Source organism: Pteronotus mesoamericanus, unplaced genomic scaffold, assembly GCF_021234165.1.
Source record: "Pteronotus mesoamericanus isolate MK-2021 breed Mesoamerican mustached bat unplaced genomic scaffold, CSHL_Meso_final contig_56, whole genome shotgun sequence".
Classification (NCBI taxonomy): domain Eukaryota; kingdom Metazoa; phylum Chordata; class Mammalia; order Chiroptera; family Mormoopidae; genus Pteronotus; species Pteronotus mesoamericanus.
Genome location: NW_026555201.1, coordinates 10606099 through 10630767, shown reverse-complemented (window position 1 = coordinate 10630767; position 24669 = coordinate 10606099). Strand labels below are relative to the sequence as shown.

Sequence of the window (24669 nt, the reverse complement as noted above, 5' to 3'; positions counted from 1 at the left end):
TGCTCCAACCACCTGAGCCATCCGGCCAGAGCAACAGCTGCTGAGCCATCCGGCCAGGGCAACAGTTGCTATTTAAATATGTGTCATGGAATCTCAGGGTACACATGGCCTTTTGGGAACTTGTCTGGACAGCACTATGCCCTTAACATCCTCCCTGCACAGGAATGGGACCTTGGGTATCAGCGAAAGGCTCAGTCCTGGGAATGGGAGCTCTTCACGCCTCCTTCTGAATTTGCTTCTTGTGTCTGTCCTGCAAACCCCAGATTTCTATTGTTTTCACTTTTGTCTCCAGGATTTGAAGCTTTAGACGTTTGCTGCCTTCCTAGCAGGCCTCTCCCGAATGTGTCTCCATTCATTTTTGCTTCAGCCTTGTGCCAGGCTGTGGCTCCTTTTGGCTCCGTTTCTCCCTTCAGGCCAGCATGGCCCACCTTGGTAGAGAATGATGGGACACAATTTATTTCCTAAATGTGACACACACCATTGTCCACTCTGTAAATATTTGTTACTGGTTTATTCATTCAGAAGATATTTTTCGAGCACCTCCTCTGCCAGGCCTGCGCCAGGAGCGGGGTATAGCACATTAAGCCATCAGGTTAACCTGTCATTACCTGGTTGACAGGTTAACATAACATGGGAAGGCAGACTAATAGAAAAGTCACACAAATGCATACATAAATAATTAGATATGGATAAAAAATATGGTATATGATGCTTTGAAATTGCATCAGCATGACTTGATCCGTAAGGAAGGTGGTAGGAGACAAAGCAGCAAAATGATTTTTAAGACATAGTCCGGTTATGTACCTTAATTTGGGTCTCCTCAATCCTGGCTGCAAGTATAATCTCCTGGGGAACTTTATTAAATACTTACGCTTGGGCTTCACCCCCAGAGATTCTGATGTATTTGGTCTGGGCATCAGTATTTTTCCCCAAATTCTCTATGTGATTCTAAATGAAACAGTGTTGGTGGGAATGTAGACTGGTATAGCCACTGTGAAAAACGGTCTGGCAGTGCCTCGAAAAATTAAGAATAAGGTTACCCTATGACCCAGCAATTCCTTTCCTTGGTATGTACCTGAAAACATGTATTCTCAAAGATATATGCTCTCTTATGTTCATTGCAGTATTATTCACGGTGGCCAAGACATGGAGATGACCATGGTGTCTTTTGACAGAGGACTGGACAAAGATGTGGTGCATACATAGATATAATGGAGTACTACTCAGCCACAAGAAAAGATGAAATGCTGCCATTTGAGGCAACTTAGATGGACCTTGAGAATAGTGTGCTAAGTGAAGTCAGTCAGTCAAAAAAAGCTAAGAACTATATGATTTCACTCATATGCAGGATATAAAACAGACTTGTGGACCCAGACAACATTGTGGTGGTTATCAGAGGGAAGGGGGTGGGGAGTGTGGAGGTGAAGGGGACTGAATATATGGTGACAGAAAATGGCTTGACTTTGGGTGGTGGGCACACAGTGAAATATACAGATCTTATATCATTGAAATGTACACTTGAAACCTATATGATCCTGTTAACCAATGTCACCCCAATAATTTAATAAAAAAATTGAAAAATAATAATTAAGAGCTTTTTTTTAAAGCTTACATGTTGATGGTTGCAATATCCTACACTTTTATCCGATGTTCAGATGCAAATCGCCTATATTGGAATGGATTTAACTAAAAGTTTCAATAAGGTTGGTAACAATGCTAATCATCTATACTCATTTGGAAGAACTGCCAATAAATACCTGCAAGATATACTTCTGTTATCTTTAATACATTTTCCTTTTTGAAAGTAACATGAGCATATTATTAAACATTTGAAGGAGAAGAAAGAAGAAGGAAAAAGGAGGCACATCTCCAAACTCACTATCCTACTATGAGCACTGGGAGAATTTTGGTGTATTTTCTTTTCCTTTCCCCAATACATCTGTGTAGACAATAAATTAAATGGTGATTTAAATCTATAAAATAGTTTTGATACAAATTATATATTATATTATATATCACATAAATTATATTTTTTGGACTGAGAAAAATTTTGAATCTGGTAACCACTCCCCACATCCCACCCCTCTTTCGCCAGCTCAACAGAGGTTCCAATCCTAACACTTGGTCAAGCATTGCTCTCTGGCTTGAAGGAATAAAACTAGGCTTGGTCAAGTTCACGGTGAACTCCTACCTGCCAGATGCATACTCTTCAGCCCCTATTTAACTGCTCCCTGCAGCACTGGACACAGTTGAACACTATCCCCTACTTGAAATCCTTATCTCTTGATTTCTTGAACACCATTTCCTACCTTACATTTTCTTCCTCTTTCTCTTAGTTCCCTTGGTAGTTCTTGCTGGTCCTAGATGTTGGGGTTCCCCCAGGGTTCCATCTCTGGCCCTTTCTTTTCTCATTCTACCTACTCTTTCCACTGGATTTATTGGCATACGATATACACCCATTACTGATTTGGAAAACACAGATTCATAATATTTCCCTAACTAGTAATGAGTATTTACCATATGCCAAGCACAGTACAAAAGGCTGAAGTGTGATCTGACTGAGCAACAGTTGACCTCAGAGAAGCTCCATATTGAATGAAGATGATAAAACATGATGTGAAGTGCCTGGCATCCTGGGAGAAAATGATTGAGAGGAAGGGTTCTGGAAATTCAGTGAATAATTTTAGATTTGGAAGCTGCCTGGAGGTGGCTGTGGGTTAAGTCCATGTTCAAAGACAAAGGGGGATTTGGTGGCTGAAGGAAGAGGGCAGCAGGAACCACAGAAGCAGGTCACTCCCTCATGTACAAGATTTTAGAATGAACTCTGTGCAGCAATGAAACATGTATTTGGAGAAACCAATAGTAATGAGATAATTGCCTATATGAAATGAAAAACTGGCTGGGCATACAGGGTAATGCTATTTTAAAAAACTTTCTATATTTAGAGGGTATTATAGAGACATGCTGAGTTCTAATGTTCCAATTAATAATATATTTTCCTGTTGATATGATTGGGAATATTTCCATAAATATGCTTTGGTTGTTATACTAATCTATTTTAAAAGCAAGCACACAGAGTGGTGGGGTAGACAAGTGATTTCCAACATTTCTTTTGTTGTGAGGGGACACTGGGCATTGCTCAGGTGCCCAATAAACATTCGCTGAGATATTGCACTTGGAAACAGGCCTTTGTTTCTTACAATGAGAAATGTCAAGACAAGGACTTGCACTGGAACACACCCCAGAAACATTAATCTTACAGAATGTAATGTGGTCTAAATGCACCCTGAAAAGATGTCTGTTTGGGCTTCTATTGCCAACAGAACAATGTTATCTGCACTACTTCTGCCATTTCTCACTGGGCCACCAGGGGGCAGTGTGTGTCTGCTGGGACAATGTCAGTGCTCTGACTCCAAGGTGCCTTATACTGGCTGGCTTTCTTCTGAAGGTGTTTTCTGACCTGAGAGGATTTGTTGAAGGTATATTTACTTGGAAGCTCTTGAAAATCTACTACCAGTACCAAGTATAGGTTGAGCCACTGAAAGGAAAATGTTCCTTGTGACTAAAGCAGACATGTAAGATGATATGTCCAACCCCGGTCTCTGTCCACCTCTGTCATTTCCCTCTCTCTCCAGTCCTGTGTAAACCTCTGGGCAAAATAAAATTGACCCTCTGTGTAATGCATTGGAGGTAATTGTCCATCATGTGGCCCCTTCTTTCTGAAATGATTCTTCAAGCAGCAAGGGGTCCACTCATAACATCATGGAAACGTCAGTGAATCTCTGAGGGGCACGATGAAGGTGCCGGGCAGGAGGTCTCAGCGGAAGCCTGTGCAAGTGGGAGACCTCCCGCCCGCACAGCCAGGGCTGGGGCCATGCTGCCTGCCACGCCCGAAGCACTGAGTCTGCTTTGCTCTGGGGGACGTGAATCGAGTTATTTCTATCCTAAAAGAGCAACAGGATCAGAATAATATAAAATGGTTATTTGTACCTGTAGTGAAAGAGAGATAAGGTTATGATTTTCACAACCCAACACCCTGCCTACAGCAGGTCTCCGCTCTGCACGATACCGTGTCATCACTGCTCAGCCGTCTGAGAGCAGAGCCCACACCTTGGTTCTGGAATATTCCAGGCCCCTAGCCCAGCACCTGAGAGTGACAACGTGGCACATGCTGCACAGTGAGTCAGTTTGGGATGCGGGATCACAGGTTGGAGGATATATTTGAAATTGAGCTACTCCGGAGCCGTTCAGAGGTGAGATCACAAAGACCAGGCTGCTGTGTGGTCTGCCAGGCCCTTGACAAAGACTGTCCTTCCCAACGCACCTCAAGCCAGGACAGTCCTGGAATCAGAGATTTCCCAGAATCACCGATCTGCTTTGCCTTCTCTTGCATATTCTGGCCTCCCTGATTGTCCTGGTGTGTGATTGTCCTCTTCAGGCCCCAGGGTACACCTCTGAACCCTTTGAAGAGTCCACTGTGTGCGCCATCTCTGGTGGGCCGACTGTCACTGTGCCCATGGTTTTGACACTTTGTGATTGCTGAGTCCCCCACAGCTGCAGAAAAGAGACAGGCCCTGCTCTCTGACGGTGAAGATACACACACACACACACACACACACACACACACACACACGCACACAGATGTGCACCAAAGTAGGAAGAGACATGACAGATTCAGGACCTTGCAGACGCATTGCTGCAGGTAAGAGGCCCCTCAGCAATCCCCATTTCCACTCTGTAAGCTCTATCCTCGGATGTACGATATCTGTCTGGAAAAATTCCAGCCATTGTTACTGTAATGAGAATGGTTTGCATGACATGGATGTGACCTGGCAGCCAAGGAGGGTGGACTGGAATGTGCATGCATGGATAATGACAACTTCACTGTATTAGCAGGGGTGGTAGATGCTGTTGAGTGAGCTTGTGTACTGCATGCTGGCTCCAGTGGAGACCTGCTGTAGGCAGGGTGTTGGGTTGTGAAAATCATAACCTTATCTCTCTTTCACTACAGGTATAAATCCATGGCCATCACATTCAAAGTGACTGGGCAAGTAGAGCAACAAATCTTCGTCAAATTTTACATTAGTTTTGAACATTCCTCTGAGGTAACTATTCAGATAATTCAGAAGGCTACAACTATGGGCAACTGGTGATTGTCAGCTACATCATGACAACGTACTCACTCATACATCATGTCTCGTGCAGTTTGGCAAAACATCAAATCACCCAGGTAACTTAGCCCCTCTATAACCCAGAGTTGGTGCCCTGCAACTTCTGGCTTTTCCCAAAACTAAAATTACCTTTGAAAAGGAAGAGATTTCAGACCATTGCTGATATTCAGGAAACTATGACAGGGCAACTGATGGCAATTGGAACTGTGTGAGGTCCCAAGGTGCCTACTTTGAAGGGGACTGAGGCATCATTGTCCTATGTACAATGTTTCTTGTATTTTGTACCTTCTTCAATGAATGTTAATATTTTTCATAGGACACGGCTGGATACCTTCTGGACACACCTTGTAATTTGGACAGAGTATCAGGTTATGTACCTGCTCTTGCTCAGGGCAGGCCCTGTCTTCATGTCCCTCTTCCTGGTAGATAGAGGGGATTCTATAGGGGTCGCCCACAAAGGCTTACACAGGTAGCTTGGCTTGCATATTTCTGTCCCTTGTCGCCTAGTGTTACCTCAGGGGATCCTGGAAAATGGCCATAGATTTTAAGGACGAGGGTCCAGCCAGTGTCTTCAGCATTACAGAAGGCTCTCATGGTGGGGTTTCCAAAAGTGAGGGCCCTGGGAATTCTGAAAACAGCAAGACAACATCTTTCTCTATCTGTGTCTCTTGCCAAGTGAATTGGCTATGGGGCTGTTACTAGAACGTGGATGCCTGGTAACAGAGGTTCCAAGTTCTGTTGGGGTCAGTTACCAAGGAAATGACTTCACTTCCTTAAGTTTCTTTCCTGAGTCTGATCTTTGAATCACAGGGATCCAAATTGTCCTCTCAACTTCTGACTACTAAGCCTCCTTGTTCATGCATGATCGTATTTTTACATAGTGTCCCCAACATTCCTTTCATCACAGCTGCCTGGAAAGGCCTGGTACAGTCAGGGTCCCAGCTTTGACACAGACTCACGTTCAGGCTCAACACCTCATTCTTACCTCTTCCGGAGTTTGTAAAAGCCATTGTGCGTTTCATGGGCTGTGGGTCCTGTCTGCACAATGGAGAGTATTCTAGCATGCACTCTTTAGGGACGTCCCCAGTCATATGTAAAATAATGCCTATAAAATTATAGGAGAGCTGTCACATGTATGTAGTACCTGCAACTTTAATTTCTCCTTAAGTCAGGTTATGCTCCTCTTAGAATCTTAACCCTAGTCCTTATATCGTGCGTGTGTGTGTGTGTGTGTGTGTGTGTGTGTATTTGAGGCCAATGATCTGGATACCCATGGAAAACAGTCTTACCTAAGAAGGAATAGGCAACAGCTTCCCAAAACATTTGGATTTCTGATTTTTAACACCAAACCTATGGGAGGGGATAGAGCCTTAACCTGGCAGTCTGCCTGTCACCTTCCCTGTCCAGTCCCGGCCTCTCTGTGGGCCTCCATTTCTGAAGTATGGAACGAGGAATGAAATTCAGAACTGCCTAAGTGTGAGCTCAGCACCAAGGGGTCCCAACAGAATCCACACTGAGTGAGGTGTTGGTGGGGGTCATGCACTCTCCATGTCTGTACGTGAGAAAAGCAGCACAGAGTTGGTTCCAGAGGCCCCAGAACCAACACACTCAGTGGCCATCTTCAGACCACACCAGAGCACCACCCAACCACCTCCGCAAACACCACATTGAAAGGGCAAGAGTTGCCAGGCACCAGAGCTCTGCTAAAGCGAATCCTGCTCCGCAGGGTCAGCCCCTGCACAAAACTAGTCATGGCCAGTCCTCACAACTAATCAGCACAAGGGTCGATACATCCTATTGATGTGCCAACAGCCAAGGCTCAACTGCAACAGGAGGACATACGCAACCCACACAGGGGACATACTTGGGGCACCTGACTCAGATGACCAGGGAGACTGCGCCACTGGGCTCCACAGGACACCTACTACAATGGGCTACTCTACCATGACTGGGTGAGGTAGCAGATCTACCTAATACATAGAAACAAACACAGGCAGCCAAAACGAGGAGATAAACATATTCTAAATGAAAGGTGTCTTTACCTATTTCCTCAATTTTAAAATGTAGATGACATACCTCTTCACAGGTTTGGTGAAGCAATTCAAAGAAAAATAAACAAAATATATGTATATATTTAGAACATGGACTTGGCATACAGGAGCACTCAATAAATTATTTATTTTCTATTATCCCCAAATTTATCCTCCTTATAATCCCAAATCTTGAGTCTACTCTTGGTGCTTTGGTGGTTTTTTTATACCTAAATTCTATCTGATGTTTTTATGCCCATGAACAATCCTCATTTGCTTCTTTAAAATCAGGGATTCAGGCCCTGAGTAGCTCAGTTGGTCAGAGCGTTGCCCCACTATGCCACGGTTGCGGGTTTTATCTGTGGTCAGTGCACATACATGAATCAACCAATGAAGGCATAAATAGGTGAAGCAACAAATGGACGTTTCTCTCCTCTTTCCTCTCTAAAAATGAATCAATAAAAATTTTTTTAAAAAATCAGTGATTCAAACTTAGAGTAATTTAATGGTTGCCATTGGTTAGTTGTCTGTCTTTCCCACTAAATTCCAGGCAGATAGGAATTATGCCCATTTAATATTCACCTTTGTAGCCAAGGTGCCTATTCTGGCTGGCAAACAAGCCCTAACAGAGTGCATGTTTCCGAAAAACAAAAAAAATTCAAAAAAGCCAAACCCTTCCTTTTAAAAATTTATATAATTAGTAACAATGATAGTAACAAGAAGAAAATTGCTGGAGATTTAGCTTTTGATATAGGAGACCCAGCTTGAGATGGTCTCTAATCTTGTGGAGTAAAATTCAGAAAACAAAGTCTGTAGTCCAGTTATAAAAAGACCCTGGGCTCTTAAGAAAGATGAAGAGGAAAATAACATGTTAACTTGCATGGGGGGCAAGAATTAGGGGATAAAAGATTTTGTTCACAGATTCCATCTCTGACAAATTATGGCAAACACTGGAGGAAAAAAACCTTCTTTGTGGTCTTCTAGATACTGTTTGTAGGTTCAATAGACACCCATGGAGGCCAAATCAGAACAGTTCTGTGAAAATGTGCTGGGCTTACTGGATGGCACACAAGACGATTTTAGCTAGTGCATGGATGTAATTGTCTCAATAGTCATTTACATTAAAAAAAATATATATGTAAGAAAAAAATATAAATAGTAGATTACATTCATGATTTTGTGGATAGAATTGCCCAGAAAAGTTAAAGGAGCAGCAGTTTCACAGTAACTGAGTGTAGAAATAGCCAATGACAGGTATGATGATGAGGGATGCTCACAAGGACCCAGAGGGTCAGCTCCTTCTTGGTTCCACCACAGGAATCCATCCACAGCTGGAGCAGAACTGGTGTGCAAAACACGTCTGACTAATAAAAGTATCCAGAAGGCTAAAGCAGATGCGGAGTTTTCTTCCTGGTGCTCTGAAGGTCAAATTCTGAATACAACTCAATGAATGGAGAGGAATAATCATGGCTTTATGATTGTGAAATGCCCTATTTATAATTTAATGACATATTGGAATGGATAAGAGGGATGCCACTGTCTCTTTATTACTGATCATTCTTCTAAGGGAGAAACATTTTCAGAATAGTATTTTTTACTCTTTCTTTTTTTAGCATTTATTTTTAGAGAGGGGAAGAGAGGGAGAGGAAACATCTATGTGTGGTTGCCTCTCAAGTGCCTCCTGGTGGGGACCTGGACCTTAACCCAGGCATGTGCCCCAACTGGGAATTGAACCAGCGACCCTTTGGTTCGCAGGCTAGCACTCAATCCACTGAGCTACACCAGCCAGGGCCCAGAAAAATATTTTAATAAATTGTTCACATTGCCCTAACTGGTGTGGCTCAGTGGGTTAAGAGCATCATTGTGCAAACCAAAAGGTCTCCAGTTTGATTCCCGGTCAGGGCACGTGCCTTGGATGCAGGCCAGGTGCCTGGCTGGCGGTGTGCGAGAGACAATTAATGGATATATCTCTTGCACATTGATGTTTCTCTCCCTCTCCTCTTCTCCCCCTAAAAAAATAAAATCTTTTAAGAAAATTAAAAAAATAAATTGTTCACACTGAGTACTACTAATATTTAATTCTTTATTTTAAAATTCTCATGTTTTAATTTTAAATGTATTCATTATCTGCTAGATATGGTACATAAAATGATTTTCCATTTACAGTAGTGGTATATAAAAAGTTTATATGTTTATATAAAATGTTGCTTTAAAGGTATCAACTTAGTGCAGTTAGTACAATTAAATCTTTAAAACTTAACCTTCGAAAATCTCTGCAATAAAGCCAAAGCAACAGTTAATGGTTATTATTAGAAACTTGACTTTTTATACTTATTTTTTTTTCCTTTTCTCTAACTTTACAGCTAGCCCACAGCAAGACAAAGTAACAGGTATGTATGTAAATCTTGAATTGTTTCATTAAGATTTTTGTGAATTATGTTACTGCATCATGAGAAAAAATGTTAGAGAGGATATTATATTTTGTTTCACAGGTTACTACAATACTGTGTATCCAGGACTGGCTGATAATACTGTATTTTGCCGTGTATAATGCGTACCCACATTTTTGGTCCGAACTTTCAGAAAAAACTTTTGTCATAAATTTTTAATTCAATTCTTTATTATATTTAGATACTTGTTTTCTGAATTATAAAGGAATTTTAGCATTTATTTGTGAACATATATACAAGAAATTTTGTGTAAGAAATAATTATAAAACACAAGAACAGGTACAAGGTATTTCAGGTACTACCCAATGTACAATGAGCATCCTTATTTTTCCCTCAAAAATTTGGGCAAAAAAGTGCACATTACACATGGCAAAATATAGCATTCACATAATAGATACATATCTCTCTCATTGTTAGTTCACCAGTACTGAGTGCTGTTATTACCATTTTGGTCAAGCACCAATAGCCTTGTTTAGTTCTTTTGGATTAGTACAATGCGGAAAAAAAGTTTATGAACTCACTCACTTTTAGACTTTTTCAAAATAACAGTTGGGTGTATTTCTAATTTTAAAACATGCCAGAAAAAAATATATTGCTGCAGTAAAGCCATAAACAAGAGAAGAAACTGTTCAATGTCCTACCTCTACAGGATAAGCTCACTTTTACTTTCCATTTTTCTGTGAATGAGTACTGTTTTCAGGCTGCCTCAACTGTGACTTTCAGTAAGTAACCTAAAATGGGTGAGCTCGATTTAGGTGATTCTACATAACTTCACTGGTCTCCATTAGTAAAAACATTTCTACATAACTTCTTGCATGCTGTTTAACTCTAAATATCTGGTTTTACTTTAACCACTTGCAATTTGATGTCTTTCCACTTCCCCAGACTTCGAATAGAATAGTAATTAAGGAATATGACTGAATAGGCTTTTTTTCTTTCTTTTTTTTGGCTTATGGGTTGTTAAATGTTGGAACAAACTGTAAAATAAAATCACAAAAAGGAATAAACCTAAACGTTTGTTATCGGTGGAGAGAGCACTAAAAAATCTGCATTTATTTTCCTCAAAACCAAATGCTGGGACATAGTTATACAGGGTGGGGCAAAAGTAGGTTTACAGTTGTTCATATGAAAAAATAATACAATAATTAATAAATAATAATACAAGAATAAACTTTCACATACACACAACTGTAAACCTACTTTTGTCCCACCCTGTATTTAAAGACTAACCAATGTCATCAGACACTCAATTTGATGGATAATTACAGTAGCCACATTCCAAAAGTCTTTATATAAACACCCTAAAGAATTACTCCTAAAATCATGCTAGACCAAGCCTGCCTGGAACAGATTATTAGGTACAATGTGTACAAAGAGATATATACCACTCTGTAGTATAAAGTTTTCCAAAAAACACATGAAGACTATAATAATTCATAAAAAAACAGCTGTATATTTAAACACTGATAAAGAAAAACTCAGAAAAAAGTAATCAGAGTATTACTTCTTACACATAAGGCAATTAATGCCCTAGTATCTCAAAGTCCTTTACAAAAGGAGATAGCTTAGTAAGTTCTAGTTCAGTGTTTTTGTGAGTGCATTACTTTTTTTTCTTCTTTTTCTTTTCATCTGCTTCCATTTTAAGCTTAATTTCTTCGGCTGTAAGAGCTCCTAGTTTCTTATTCTTTGCTTTCTTAACCTTCTCCTTGATGGCAGCCACATCAATTTTTGTGTCAGTAGAAGCTAGACAAATTAAAAACACAAAACATGTAATTCTTTAGATTTTACCAAATAAAACATAAAGAATATGTATCTAGGACAATAATTTCAGAATATTGTTATAATTGGGAGGTCATGTTAAAAAATATAAAACACCTGCCATCTGCCTAAAGGAAAGTTAGAAATTTAAGAAAAAAAAGTCTTAAAATACTTTAAGAATACATTAGTGAAAGTATACATGAAAAAGGCATTCTTGTTTAGCTATTTGAACTAGTTACTGAATTCAACTATATTAAAACTGTATTTCCCCCCTTAAATCATACTTATGAGTAAAATTAGATTACTTTTATTTACATTCTTTCCCATATTTTGAAAATTTATACAGTATTCATTAATATGCTAATTTTGCATCTTGCACATTAAAATAATTTAAAGTTACATTTCACTAAGAATATTACATGTAGTCCTTCAGGCTTCAATAATTATAATTAATCATAAAGTTAATAGGTCAATACCGTCATTTAATACCACATAAAAACTTAAGTTTTCCAAATGTTAGTTCAATGAACGACTAGTCAAATTTTATAAAAACAATAATCTGAAAGTATTCAGAGGTGCTCTTAACAGAACTCAACCATTTAATCAATGTCAAAAGCTTGAACAAAAGCAGTGGAAAAAATGCAACTTTCCCCTACCATTTGAAGAACAGTATTTAGAGCATAAAAAACTCACAAGATAAAATATACAAACTACCCAGCAAATCAAGCAGAGAGTTAAAGCATTCACTGTAGTGGAACAGCTACATTTTTAATCCTAATAAACTGAGATTAAACTAATTATTGAACTACCTTCAAAGTGCATGACTGACATATTGTACGAACTGGAAATATAATGCTTATGGTATTTTTAACTTTTACATAACCAATGTCTACACAGAATATAGTATTTTTACTGCGGTTAACACCGATGTAATGTAAGATATTATATCAATTAATAATATGCTCTATCAGGCTTTGACTAACAGGTCGCACACAATGCTGCCAGGGACACCCCTCCCTCATGTGCCACTGGCCACTTTTCAGAGTTGCTTTATGAATAAATAGCACAATGTTACTAGTGGGAAAGAAACTGCAAAGAGGAGAGGATGAGTCAAAATGATACTAGGAATGGAGAACAAAAGGCACGAGAATGTTTCCTCGGAGCATCTGTTCAGTAGCCCCTGAATAAAACTTTCCCTGTATTTTTGCTGTCCTTCAGCCCAGGGTGATGAAAATCCATGTTAACAATATAGGAACGAAACTTTAAGCCACAGATCAAAATAAGAGAAGAAAAGCACAACTTCTGATAATCCCTTTTTGAGAGGCACGGTAGCAGAGCTCAGGATCTCAGGGCTTTACTTTTATTTTCACAGAGGTGTCACTGCGCTGGTTTATGTCTTTCAAAACAAAAGGTCCTTCCCCAGCACATCCAGAGGCCACGAGAGGACTGGCAGTCTGGGGCGCTCTGAACACAGGCATCCGCTGCTCCTAACTTGTACGTTACCTCAGTCGCCTCCTGTCCCTGGGGTTAGTGATTAATGAAATGCTGTGTGAATTAATGGAAGACAGGGCTATTTCTTTACTTAACTCTCAAAGAGATTTAGATAAATTCACTAGGGGTTTACTTTTAATATAACAGACTTTATCATCACACCAAGAATTGGAAAGCAAGCTTTACCTTCCTTAGGCTTCACAACTGGTTTTTCTTTAGGTGGAATAAAAGCTTTGTTTCTTTCCTCTTGTCTCTTAGTGAGAACTTCTGCTTGTTTAGCCTACATTATAAAAATATATTAGTAAAACACAATTTATAGTTAAATAACAATTCAAGTTTCTATGAACTTAGCTATTAATATTGTAAGCTAGACAGTGTTACCTTTATTGCTTCCATTTTCTGCCGCTTCTTTTGACTTGCCTTCAGGAAGTATTCACCACTAGCCAATTCTTTATCAATCTGTTGAAATCAGTATTTACAATTATGTCAGAAATAATGTAGACGAGAGTCATTTCCTAAGAAAGGAATGTCTATGAGGTAAAAACAGTGGGGTCCAAAATCTATGATTAACTCACAAAGGGAGCAGAGAAAAAAAAGGAAATGTACTCTAAGCTGAAGGGAACACATGCACAAAAGCACAGAGGTAGGAAAGTAGGTGATGTGTTCACTGAACATGCATGCACTGCTTTATGCAGGGTGGAAGGCCAATGATTCAGAAAAGTGTAATGGGAAACTGGAAGAATAGTTTTTGAGGAAGCTTGAACATCAGACGAAGGAGATGGGATGTGATTTAGAAGTAACTGAAGTTTCTGAGAAGAATGAAGAGACCAAAGCAGCACTTTTTAAGGTACAGATGAACGGGGAAGCAGTAAAAGCCTGAAATAAAGGTAGTACATGCAAAATGAAAAGCAAGAATTGTCAGGATTTGGTGACTACTGAAACACTAATTAGAGAAAGCTACAGCTCATTCACTTACTACATAGCTGACACTGATAACTGACCTACCTTGCACGTACATAGTGTTATTATATCTTAAAATAATATTCTAAACTCTTTAGAAGTGTAAGCTCTTTACAATTACTAATTCATTTAATTCTCATTAACAATTCTTTGACATAGGTGTTATCATTACCCCCGTTTTATGTATGGGAAAACTGAGGCATGCAGAGGTTAAGTAAATTATTTGCAATTAAGTGGCAGAATGAATCAATTGAGATACTACTGTTTAAGCAGCTTGCAGCTGAAGGGAGAGAGATGAGACCATTAAGTTGAGGACAGGGCCACAGAAAGTAAAGCAGGTGTTATGGAAGTACCGTTTAGTAACTGGATCACTCCACTTTCCCCCAACTATCAGTCTCTTTTTGGCTTCGCTTCCTTCCCTTTCCAGAGGAGACCTCATGATTCAGCACCTCCACTGTGTTTCCATCATCATTCTTTTCCCTTTGATCTTTCATCAAACCTTCCCCAAACAACTTCAAACACAGGGCTGCAGAGAAGGCAGACAGTCCCCAGAAAGGGATGGTTCACGTGCTGAGCACAAAGAACTAGCAGAAAAGGAAGAGTGTCCAAGGGAGGGAATAATGAAGCAAGATCCCTCAGGAGATAGGTGAAGACGGAAGTAAAAGAGCAGGCAAAGTAAGGATACAGATGGGAAAAAAAGTAGATGAGAGAAGAGGAGGTTGGAAGAGTTCATGCTTGGTGGTCTCAAATATTTTAGGAAAATAAAATTCGATGCCATCTGCTAGGAGTGAGAGGGTGCCTAAACAATTAAGAGGATTCACACACCTGCCACAAAATACTGAGGACCTATTTGAGGTTGGAAACATAAATTTACGGTGGGTATAATCCAAAGGTATGACTTTCCCTGCCTACATTTGGTAGCCACATTATGGAAAAGAAGTCAAGTTTTAGGACTGATTCAAGTTTAAGAGTTTTGCTGGGCGTGTGTGACAGAAGGAAAAGGGGGCACGAAAGAAAACGATGATGGGCAAAACAGAAAAGGAAATTTTGGAAAAGAAATGAATCCAGACGACAGCTGAAAAAATGGAAGGCATTCATAGCTTTGGAAAAGGATAGACACTAGAATTTAAGATTTCAATACTGGAGTAGTCATATAGCTCACGGCCACAGGAATGGAGCCAAAGCAGAGCAGAGATCATTTTGGGCTAAATCACTGAGTTTTTTAGTGGTTACAGGGACATGAGTGGCACCAACCACCCTGACGTAGTTTACAGTCACGATGTAAAGTCCCCACCCCAATGTACTTTGCTCAAAATAAGCCTATTTACATTTATGTTCAGTTTTCTTATCTCTCTACACACTCAAACACACATACACACACACAGAAATTCCACCTAAAATACCTTAGTAAAGTTTTTGACAAAATTGATTATAAGTTTCTTCCTCATGTAACAAAATTCAACAGTTAACACTGACCTGACTTTCTGGCTGTGGTGGTGGGAATGGTGTATACTCTTTCTTCACAGTTTTTTTCTTTGGTTCCTTGCGTTTGTTTACATTTTTGTGCTTGAACTGTGGCAAAAATCTTTCCCAACTTTGTGATCTTAATTGAGAATCTTTGGCCAATTCTCTTTTAATCATTAAGGTCTTCAGTCATGCAATATACAATGTAAAAATTTTAATTTCAGAATTCATACATTTTTCAAACCAAGACATTATAAATATTGTTCTTATAAACAGTGCTTAGTTTCTGAGGTAGGATTAAAACAATGCCATAAAGAAAAAAAAAGATGTAATCTTGATTTTTTAACCAAGCATCAGAAAACCATCAGAAATTTAGATTAAGAAATTCAGAAGTGTTAAAATAAATTAAGATGAAAGAGACTAATTCAGCTTTTCAAACATTATTTCTTTAAACCTTAAAGTTCAACTTAAGAGCAGGGAGAGTTCTTCATAGAATTCCCTGCAAGCAGGAAGCTGTTGGTAGCACCTGAAATATCACAGGGCCAAAAAAGCAAACTTTCTCATGATCAGATAAAAACAGTATTCTCACATTTTATCCACTCCATTTGAATTTTACAGAGATTGGAACATCAAAGGATGCAAACCAGGCATCAGATGCATGACTAGCTTTCTTTAATGTCCTGATGTACCTCAAAATTGCTCTTCCACCTCAATCTAACAGAGACTTTTTAACTTCATCATATCTAAGTGGGTTGCTTAATAAATACCCATCATAAAACAGCTCATTATACCATGGTTACATTTCCAAGTTCAGTCATGAATTGTGTACACAAGGATGTAACAGATCTCTCTCAAAAGGGAAATAATATAAAAGAGATGATGCAGATGCATTTTGGGTAAACTAATTAATTTGAGTATTAAATCTCATCTTACCAAAAGAAGTAGGTTTTAATGCAACATGAAATATTCCAGGCTTTATTTAATAGAAAAAGGCAAAATTATGAAACACCACATCTTTAAATATAATACATGGGGTCACAATCTAAGAAAACAGAATTGGTATCATCTGTGGCAAATTCTGTGAGGCCCTTCTTTGAATTAGAACTATATAATACATCACAGTGTCCCTGTCAGTACTGGGCTCCTAAGCTTCCAAGGAAGTAACTACAGTAATGGGTTGAGTTGAGTGGGCTAACCTTTACCTCTAATTTAACTCAAATAGCTCTGCTTTGTCTGTTTTGTACATTAGATTTTTATAAAAACTTAATTTCAAGAAAGTTTTCTGTAACTAAATGAACTGTGACAACCACTGTTCTTTAATGCCACAGTAATATATAAATTAATACTCACTTTAATATTATAAATTGGATGAATATTCTTCATAGTATCTAGGACTACTTTTCGAACCTGAAATTTGCAAAGAAAAATGAATTAGATGAATTAGTCATTTATAATGATTTTACTGAAGTAGGTATAAGGTAGATGATTATTATATTGTCAATTATCCTACAAACTGGGTAATGGCTACCAAATTGTATATGACAGTTCCTTCAACTGCTTCTAGTGGCTGCTACATATTTCGTAATAGTCAACCTCCCCTAGGTACAATAAAATTACTCAATTATACTGGTAAAATGTGACACACAGAACTAGTACAACTCTCTGGAACTGCGATTTAGAGGGAATAGGGCTGGATTTAGAATCGGAAAATGTGGGCTCATATAATGGAACTGCCACTTTTTATGGGAGTCACTTATTTTTCTGTTCCAGCTTTCTCATTTGTAATGTAGAAATGAAAATACCTCAGTGTTCTGTTGTAAGAACTGAATATATTTAGACTTTATAGAACTGTAAGTATTCAATGTAGTTAAGTTTATTATTATATTGCCCCAGAAGAAAAGAGCAGGCAATTTACAAGAAAGAGGTCCAATAGAGTTCCATTAAAGACCCTGGAAAGGAAGAAGCAAGATCTCACAGCCAGATCCAAACAACAACAACATCAAAAATGTTCATGAAAACATTAAATAAACATCACAATAAATTCAAACAAAAGAAAATATATCTTAAAGGAAAACAAATTTGAGTTTGGTCTCTACTGGCTATATACATACATTCCTGCAACTAACAAGAGCCGTTCGATTCCCTAATATTTGAGCACATGTGACTACATCATGTTTTCCTATGTGCTACAGACTAAGAGCCTAATTACACATTTAAAATTTGTAGTCAAAGGAGTGATGGTGGGCAGACCCTCTAACAGAAAAATGATGTCTCTATAATTGTCAAAGGTCACCCATAATATGTTAGGGTTCAGGAGAAAAATACAATAATCATGAAATAATGTAACCAAATTGTTTGTTCTCTGCTGAAAATTAACTAAAGATATTAATTTATTCTCACCTCCTTTAAGCCTCTAAATGGTCCAATGGCTGAAACCGTGTTTCCCTGAACCATAATGTAACAGTTTGTTAAGAGTTCCAATGCCTGCATCAAAAGGAAAGTTGAAATTCAGTTGAAATACACTGGAAAAATAATGACAGAGGAAGATACTCAAGTTTTCTACTGATAAAATGTACCTTCAATGTAGATCCTTTGGGACCAATAAGCCGTTGTCTTCTTTTTACAAATCTTTCTTTATTTCTTACTAAAGAACCTATTTTAATGATGTCACATGCAACATCATCCTGAAGAATTCGTACTGCCTTTTGAAAAAAATAAAGAAAACAAGCCACCAATATTCTTTACATACACATTTCTTTTCAAAGCCCACACTGACATCTAAGCAGAATAATGAAAACACTACGAAGAGAGCAAGGGAAGAAGGGAAGGCAGGGATGGATGGGTCAGTGTTACATGCTGTCTCTAATGCTGGCACAAGTAAGGCAAAATCTCCTGAACTGCAAACCTACCTGTTCAAATGAAACACTTCGTGCCAATAGTTTTATTAGGTCTCTGGCCCTAATGATGATGTACGGATCAAAAGTCTTCTTCGTTGTGCAAACAGTCATGCTGCCCTCGATCAGGTCCAGGGTTGCATTAATGTGCTGTAAAAAGGAAAGAGCAAACAAGCTGTTGTCTAAAAATGAATTCAATTTTAGATTATTATAGAGCCTTTCCTAATGTATTAATTACTATGAGTTAAGCTCTCTAAAATTCTGTCAACTTCCTCCTTGACTGGGTAGTTAATATAAAGAATGCTTGATTACTTTCATACTTCAAAATATATAGAAACTCAAACAATTGAAACCATTTATACTTAGTTGGATTTAGAATACTTTGAACTTACTGGAATAAAGATGATCTCTTGTTTAAAAAATATGGCAATCCATACTTAAGACCTAAGGTAAAAATGTAGAGCTGTACGGCTTCCCTATCCTGGACCTTGCTCTAAACCACCATCTGCTCCTTAAGGTGAGAATGGACTTCCCTTTCCAACTTTTTTTCAAGTTGGTTTGAATTAGCTAAAGACAAACAAAGTAAAAACAAATTATAATTGGTTCAGAAAGAAGCAATAATTGGAAAATTATGCATCAACTCTCAGTAGAAAGAACCAACAAAGCAAGCAACAATGCTATTTTCTGATATACGGGCATATTCTGAAGAATATTTCAACATAGTGAGTAATGGATTATTCAACATAAGATTGGGTCTCTGTTAGTTTACAACAGTGAGAGTGAGAGCCAGAGAGAGTGAGTGGGCCAGGAAGGCCAATCTCAGGTGCAGAAAGCTGTAAAACACCGCTTGCAGTTTGCCAGCCACCCTCATACCCGATGGGCACCAATGACTCCAGAGCAGTCCCTCAGTTTGAGAAACATATTTGCTATAACAGCCTAGTACCCACATATATATATACACACACATAATAAATGAACCAAAAGCTTCATAAAATGATCCTTACCACATATGATACATTCATTTTTTTAAGGACTTGTTATAGCCACTAAATTGACTTCTGGCTCCACTAATCAATTTCAGCACACAGTTTGAAAAATAAAAACGAGTATGATGCTCTAAGGGCATGAGAGCAGCAACAAATAGGGGGGAGTTGGCACATCCAAAGTTTTCATTTAAAGTGAAAATCATGCAACTCAAACTGTACAGGAACACTGCAACTATCATTGCACAGAGCAGCGTTCTGAAACTCGGAGTTCACACATGAGTTTCAGACAGTCCATGAAATCCCCACAATTTTAAAGGTATATGACTTTTTCAAAGTATTCTATTACTCACAAAATTAAAAACAAATGGATTATAAGAATAAAGCTTACCCAGGATGTTTAAAATACCAAAGGAACCAAATTAACCAATTATGGTAGCTGGTGCTTTAAAAATAATCCACCAGCACATACACATTTACTTAAAAGGTATAAGCAGGAGTAAACTCTCAGAGAAATATATAAAATATGCATACATGTTCATTCAAAGCTTTCTGTACCAATGGCCAGCACTCTTTCAAGTAAGCCTCTCTATATTTTGGGAACAAAGTTGCAAAACTGCTCTCCTCCAAGAGTCCTCTGGGATTGTCCTCTTTGGAAAAAGCTGGTTCTTTCCAACCATCAGGAACAGTGAGAAGTTCTGATTCATCTACAGGAAAAAAATGTACACATCAGATTTTAAACTACTTTTGGACATTTGTATGCATAGATTTACAAGTTTCCAGTACTCTCCTTGCACTTCCTCTTACTATGCTTTTTTTTTATTTTTTTAAATCCTCACCTGAGGATATGTTTATTGATTTGGGGGGGGGGGGAAGAGAGAAACATGGGTCAGTTGTCTTCCATAAACCCTGGCTGGGGACTGAACCTGCAACCTAGGCATGTACTCTGACTGGGGATCAAACCCACAACCGTTTGGTGCATGGGATGACACTCCAACCAACTGAACAACCTAGCCAGGGCCCTCTTCCTATACTTTTTAGATTATTCAACAGTCAAAAAACAGGCATCTATCATTATCATCAACACACTGTATTAAAATTATCCGTACACATTTCAGTTGCCTCATAAAGCAAAGTTCCTTAAGGGAAGGGATCCCCTTGGATCCACACTAATTAGCATATGCCTGACAGATAATGGGTACTCAAGGAATTTCCACTACATTCCACTGTGTTTAAGTTGAAGATTCAAATACCATTTTGTTTACGAGAGTATTTTAAATATAAGTTAACCTTTCAAATTTTACTGAAGTGAAGCTTGAATATGCGTGTGTGTATATATATATATATATATATATACACACACACACTATATTTGGATGTGCGTGCCTGTGCATAAAATCTTTTAAAAGCGGATACTTTGGTATACACTTTCAGTTAATAACCAGTGATACAGGTTATTGAGGTTTTCCAAAGAGTTTTCACCTGCCTTCCTTCTGCATACCCTTCACGGCAGCTGTGAAAGGTAGGAAGAACCAGTATTATTTTTCCTATTTTATAAAGGACATTCAGTCCTTTCGTTAAAACAAAACGCCTCTGAAGGGCCATAAATTATCTCCCACATCATTTATTTAAACTCCTGGTCTTGGATTTTAGGAACCTCTTAAATCCAACAGCTATAACTTAAATCAGTACTATTCCAAGGTCCGATCCACAGGCCTGCAGCGTGAGCATAAACTGTGAATGTGTTAGAAATGCAATTCTTGGCCCCCGCTCCAGGTCTACTGAATTTCAATCTCTGGGATGAGGCCCAAGAATCTGTTTTAACAATCTCATCAGGAGATTTGCATGCACACTAAAGTCTGAGAAGCACATCTATGATCCATGTTATCCACTTCAATCAGGTAAACCTGCTTTTTGTTTCTTATACTCACACCCACTTTGCTATTTCTGGTTGAAATCACAGAGAATTAGCTAATCTTCATCATTCACTACCAGTATCCTAAAAAACACTCAAAATCTACAACTATCATTGCTTATAAAGCACATGTGACCAAGTCCCTACCCAATTTAAACACTTCAATGGCTCTGAATTTAAAAACTGGCAAAAAATACAAAGGAGTTTCACAATAGAGGAAATACAAATAGCCCCAAAACATGTGAAAAGATGTGTAACTTCATTAGTAGTAAATTCAAATTAAAACCCCAACTAGGTACCACTTCATATTTACCAGTATGACAGAAGTTCATAATCTAGATAATGCCAAGTGTTAGTGTATTTGTAGAGCAATGAGAACTCTCATCCACTTGCACATACCCTACACTTCAAGGATTCCAATCCCTTGTTTATAACCTAGAGAAACTCTGGAATATGTAAACCAAGATATATACACAAGATGTTTATAGCAGTACTGTTTTAATAGTAAACAATAGGAACAATGCAAACATCCCCCAATTGTAGAGTGAAAATATAAATCAGCATATATTCAAACAAGGGAACGTATTATAGTAGTGGAAAAACAAAAACAAAAACTACAGCTTCAAGTACTGCCCTGATTAAATAACAAAAACAAAGTTAAGCCTAAGAAGCAGGATACAGAACCATACCTACAGTCCTCTCGCACGCAAATAAAATTCAAAAAACAGGCAAAATCAAACCGCTTTGTGCATAGGTGGTAAAGATTATGAAGAAAAAAAGGAACAGAATGATCACGCAATTTAGAACGGTTACTTCATGTCTCAAAAATAAAAAGAATATAGTAATCTGAGAGGTACTTGCAGGGGGGCTTTTGGAGCACCATAGTGCCTTGCTCAGTAGTCTGAGAGCTCCTTTCTCACGTGTTGGTTTTATTCTTTAAGGTGTACATATACTATACTCTGCTATGCACGTTCATAATTAAAAAGCGAAAGACCTTTAATAACTTTCTAATGCCTATAAAATAAGAGTTCGAGGTTTTAACACTTTCAGTAAGAAGGACTGCTGAAACCCTGACCTATTTTTTAGCCTCTCTTTCTCTAGTTCATAGTGAAGAAATGGGTAAAATCAACATAAACCAGGGCAACAATTTAAAAGCAAGGTAGTCTAAAGAGTAGGGGCCGTATCATCTAATATTTAGCATTGTGACAAACAAGAACGATAATGTTCCAAAATGTCTTCACGAACCGACAAACTGGTGTTCAGGACACTCCAGATATCTCACTATACCTGTCTCACTCCTTCATTATCAGCGTTCATTTAAATATATAACGGCCTTTTACTCCTACTGCATCACTCATAACGACTTCCAGCCATCGCCGCCAAATCTTGCAACGCCCTACGAAGTTTCTTATTCCTCATCATTTTACAGAAAACAAATTCCACAACTTCATTTTGGGGTCCCTTAGCAAAAGTGATTAGTTAGGAACATGTGACCAACACCACCACATCCACCAGATGGTTTTCGCAGGTCCGGCCATAACACTAAAAACCAGCAATTACAGATACTCAACTTTAGAAAACGGACTCAAGGCGGCGTTACACGTTCCCAGCAAACGAAGCAAGCAATCGCAACTAAACATCCAAACCCAGGCTTCGGTTTTCACACTACCTTACCTTGATTCTCCGGCTTCGGCTTCTGGTTACGAAATTCTTTTTTCCCAGCTGCTGTAGGGAGCTCCTTCACCTTGGAGGCCGCCATCTTCCAATCGCTCCCGGTGTTTACCGGAAGTGGAACGGTTCTTAAATCCTTCCGGCTGAACTTCCTATAGTCAAAATGAGTGCCGTAGAACTAAGACGAGTAAATTTGCGCGGTCTCTGTGCCTACGCTAGAACCCGCGTATTTTCCCAAACTATAGCGCTTCTCTTACTTGACCAAGGGAGAGCCAGGGACTTTTTTCCCCAGGGTGCATTGCAACCACGTCGTTCGAGTGCATTCTGGGAACTGTAGTTCAGCCCTGGGGGCAAGCTGGAGAGGAGTGTTTTGTTCATTTTACTCTGGTCACAGAGTCTAACTCCGCAGGAGGGACTCCTGAGTTGGGCCGCAGAGTGCAAACCATCACTGATGTCACTCATTTGATAAATATTTATATGCTAGTCAGATATGTGGTAGGCGTTGGGAGAAGGTAACAAACAATATTAGAATATGACTATATATGGTTCTCAGTGGCAGGAAGTGACAGTAATAGCTAGTTTACTGTGACATTACTTTGTGCCAGAGTACTTTAAATGCATTATTTCTAATCCTTGAAACAAAACCAGAGTTGTAAAGTGAGAAAACCAAAGTTAAAACAAGACTGATAATTTTTTGGAAAGTAAGTTTTCAAAGTTCTTATTTCTGATGTTAATTTCTTAGGGGCTTGGTATTTCTTTTTCTAAGCCAGAGCGTTAGTAATTAAGCAACACTTCTAAAGTATTTCACCTAGACCAAGACTTCCCCAAAATGACTAATTCCAAGCAACCTAGCACTGCATATGGCTGACTTCAGGATGTGAGGTTCATCACCACTACAAATCTTCACACTTCTAAGATTCCAAAAGTTATTAGCCTCACTAAAAATAACACTTCTGTTGATGAGTGGTCTAACTGCTTGCCATTTAAAAATTTTTCAGCAAAATAGAAAAAGTCTTTGAAAAACTCCTTGTAGTGAAACGGGGAACAATGATCTGAAATCCACCCTTGTGTATCTTCCATAAAAGATTCTTATGTATCTTCTATAAAAGTTTCCTACTCTGTAGAAAGCAGATTGTTAGTTAGGGACAGAAGATCCCAATATGCTGCTTTTTGTTGTTATCCTATGTGTCATAAATGACAGGCAGTGATTTCATCCCTATATTCTTAAAATTTGCTAAAAACAATTTACAAATCCCTATAATAGAACAAATAGCAGGTGAAAGTTATAAAGTGTGAAGCAATTCCTTCAATGCTCCCAGAAGCCATATGAAGCAGGTTGTTATTATTCTTTTTTAAGAAACTCAGCCACTAATAAGACTTCCAGTCCAGGCAGCCAGACCCAGTAGCTCTGCTGCAAGGAGGGCTAGGTTTTCAGCCTCATGGCTTTTGGACTTGAGCTGCACCAGCAACCCTTCTCTGGGTCTTCGCCTGCTGGCCCACCCTGAAGATTTTGGACTTTCCAGGCCTCCATAATCTCATGAATATACTCTCTATATATTGCTTCTCTGGAGAACCCTGACTAACACAGCGATTTACAGTAGAGCAAATCCAATGGCTGATAAACATATTATGATCAACCTCATTACTGTCAGAGAAGCATATAAATATAAAAATATCACTTTTCACCCACCAGATTGGCAAAAAAGAAATAATAAAAACATTTTAAGATGAGAATCTGCTGGAGGAAAGAACTTATCTCATACAAGCTGGTGGAAATGTAAACTGTTACTGCCTTTTTGCAAAGCAATCTGTCAGTATAAAATATATACATATTCTTCCATAATAATTTCTCTCCTGGGAAACTGTCAACTAGAAATAAAGC

The 24669-nt window shown here is 38.6% G+C and overlaps 1 protein-coding gene across 1 annotated transcript; it reads right to left on the bottom strand.

Annotated features, from left to right (window-relative positions):
- Window positions 1–9803: 9803 nt before the first annotated feature.
- Window positions 9804–23044, bottom strand: LOC129075871 (KRR1 small subunit processome component homolog). Its single transcript, XM_054580084.1, has 10 exons — window positions 22791–23044; window positions 19736–19908; window positions 18234–18368; window positions 17901–18026; window positions 17725–17808; window positions 16675–16731; window positions 15337–15507; window positions 13282–13359; window positions 13087–13180; window positions 9804–11394 (listed from the first exon to the last, which is right to left on the bottom strand). Exons 1-10 carry the CDS (start codon window positions 22873–22875, stop codon window positions 11252–11254), a joined length of 1146 nt encoding a protein of 381 aa, XP_054436059.1. The 5' UTR covers window positions 22876–23044; the 3' UTR covers window positions 9804–11251.
- Between the last annotated feature and the right edge of the window lie 1625 nt (window positions 23045–24669).

Bases quoted from the DNA above. Each gene is read 5' to 3' on its own strand.
- LOC129075871 (XM_054580084.1), bottom strand. From the start codon at position 22,875: ATGGCGGCCTCCAAGGTGAAGGAGCTCCCTACAGCAGCTGGGAAAAAA. The intron at 13,360-15,336 runs GTCAGTGTTAAC...TGATTTCAACAG, and splicing joins CACCACAGCCAGAAAGTCAG to ATTGATAAAGAATTGGCTAG. The intron at 13,181-13,281 runs GTAACACTGTCT...TTTATAATGTAG, and splicing joins AGAAAATGGAAGCAATAAAG to GCTAAACAAGCAGAAGTTCT.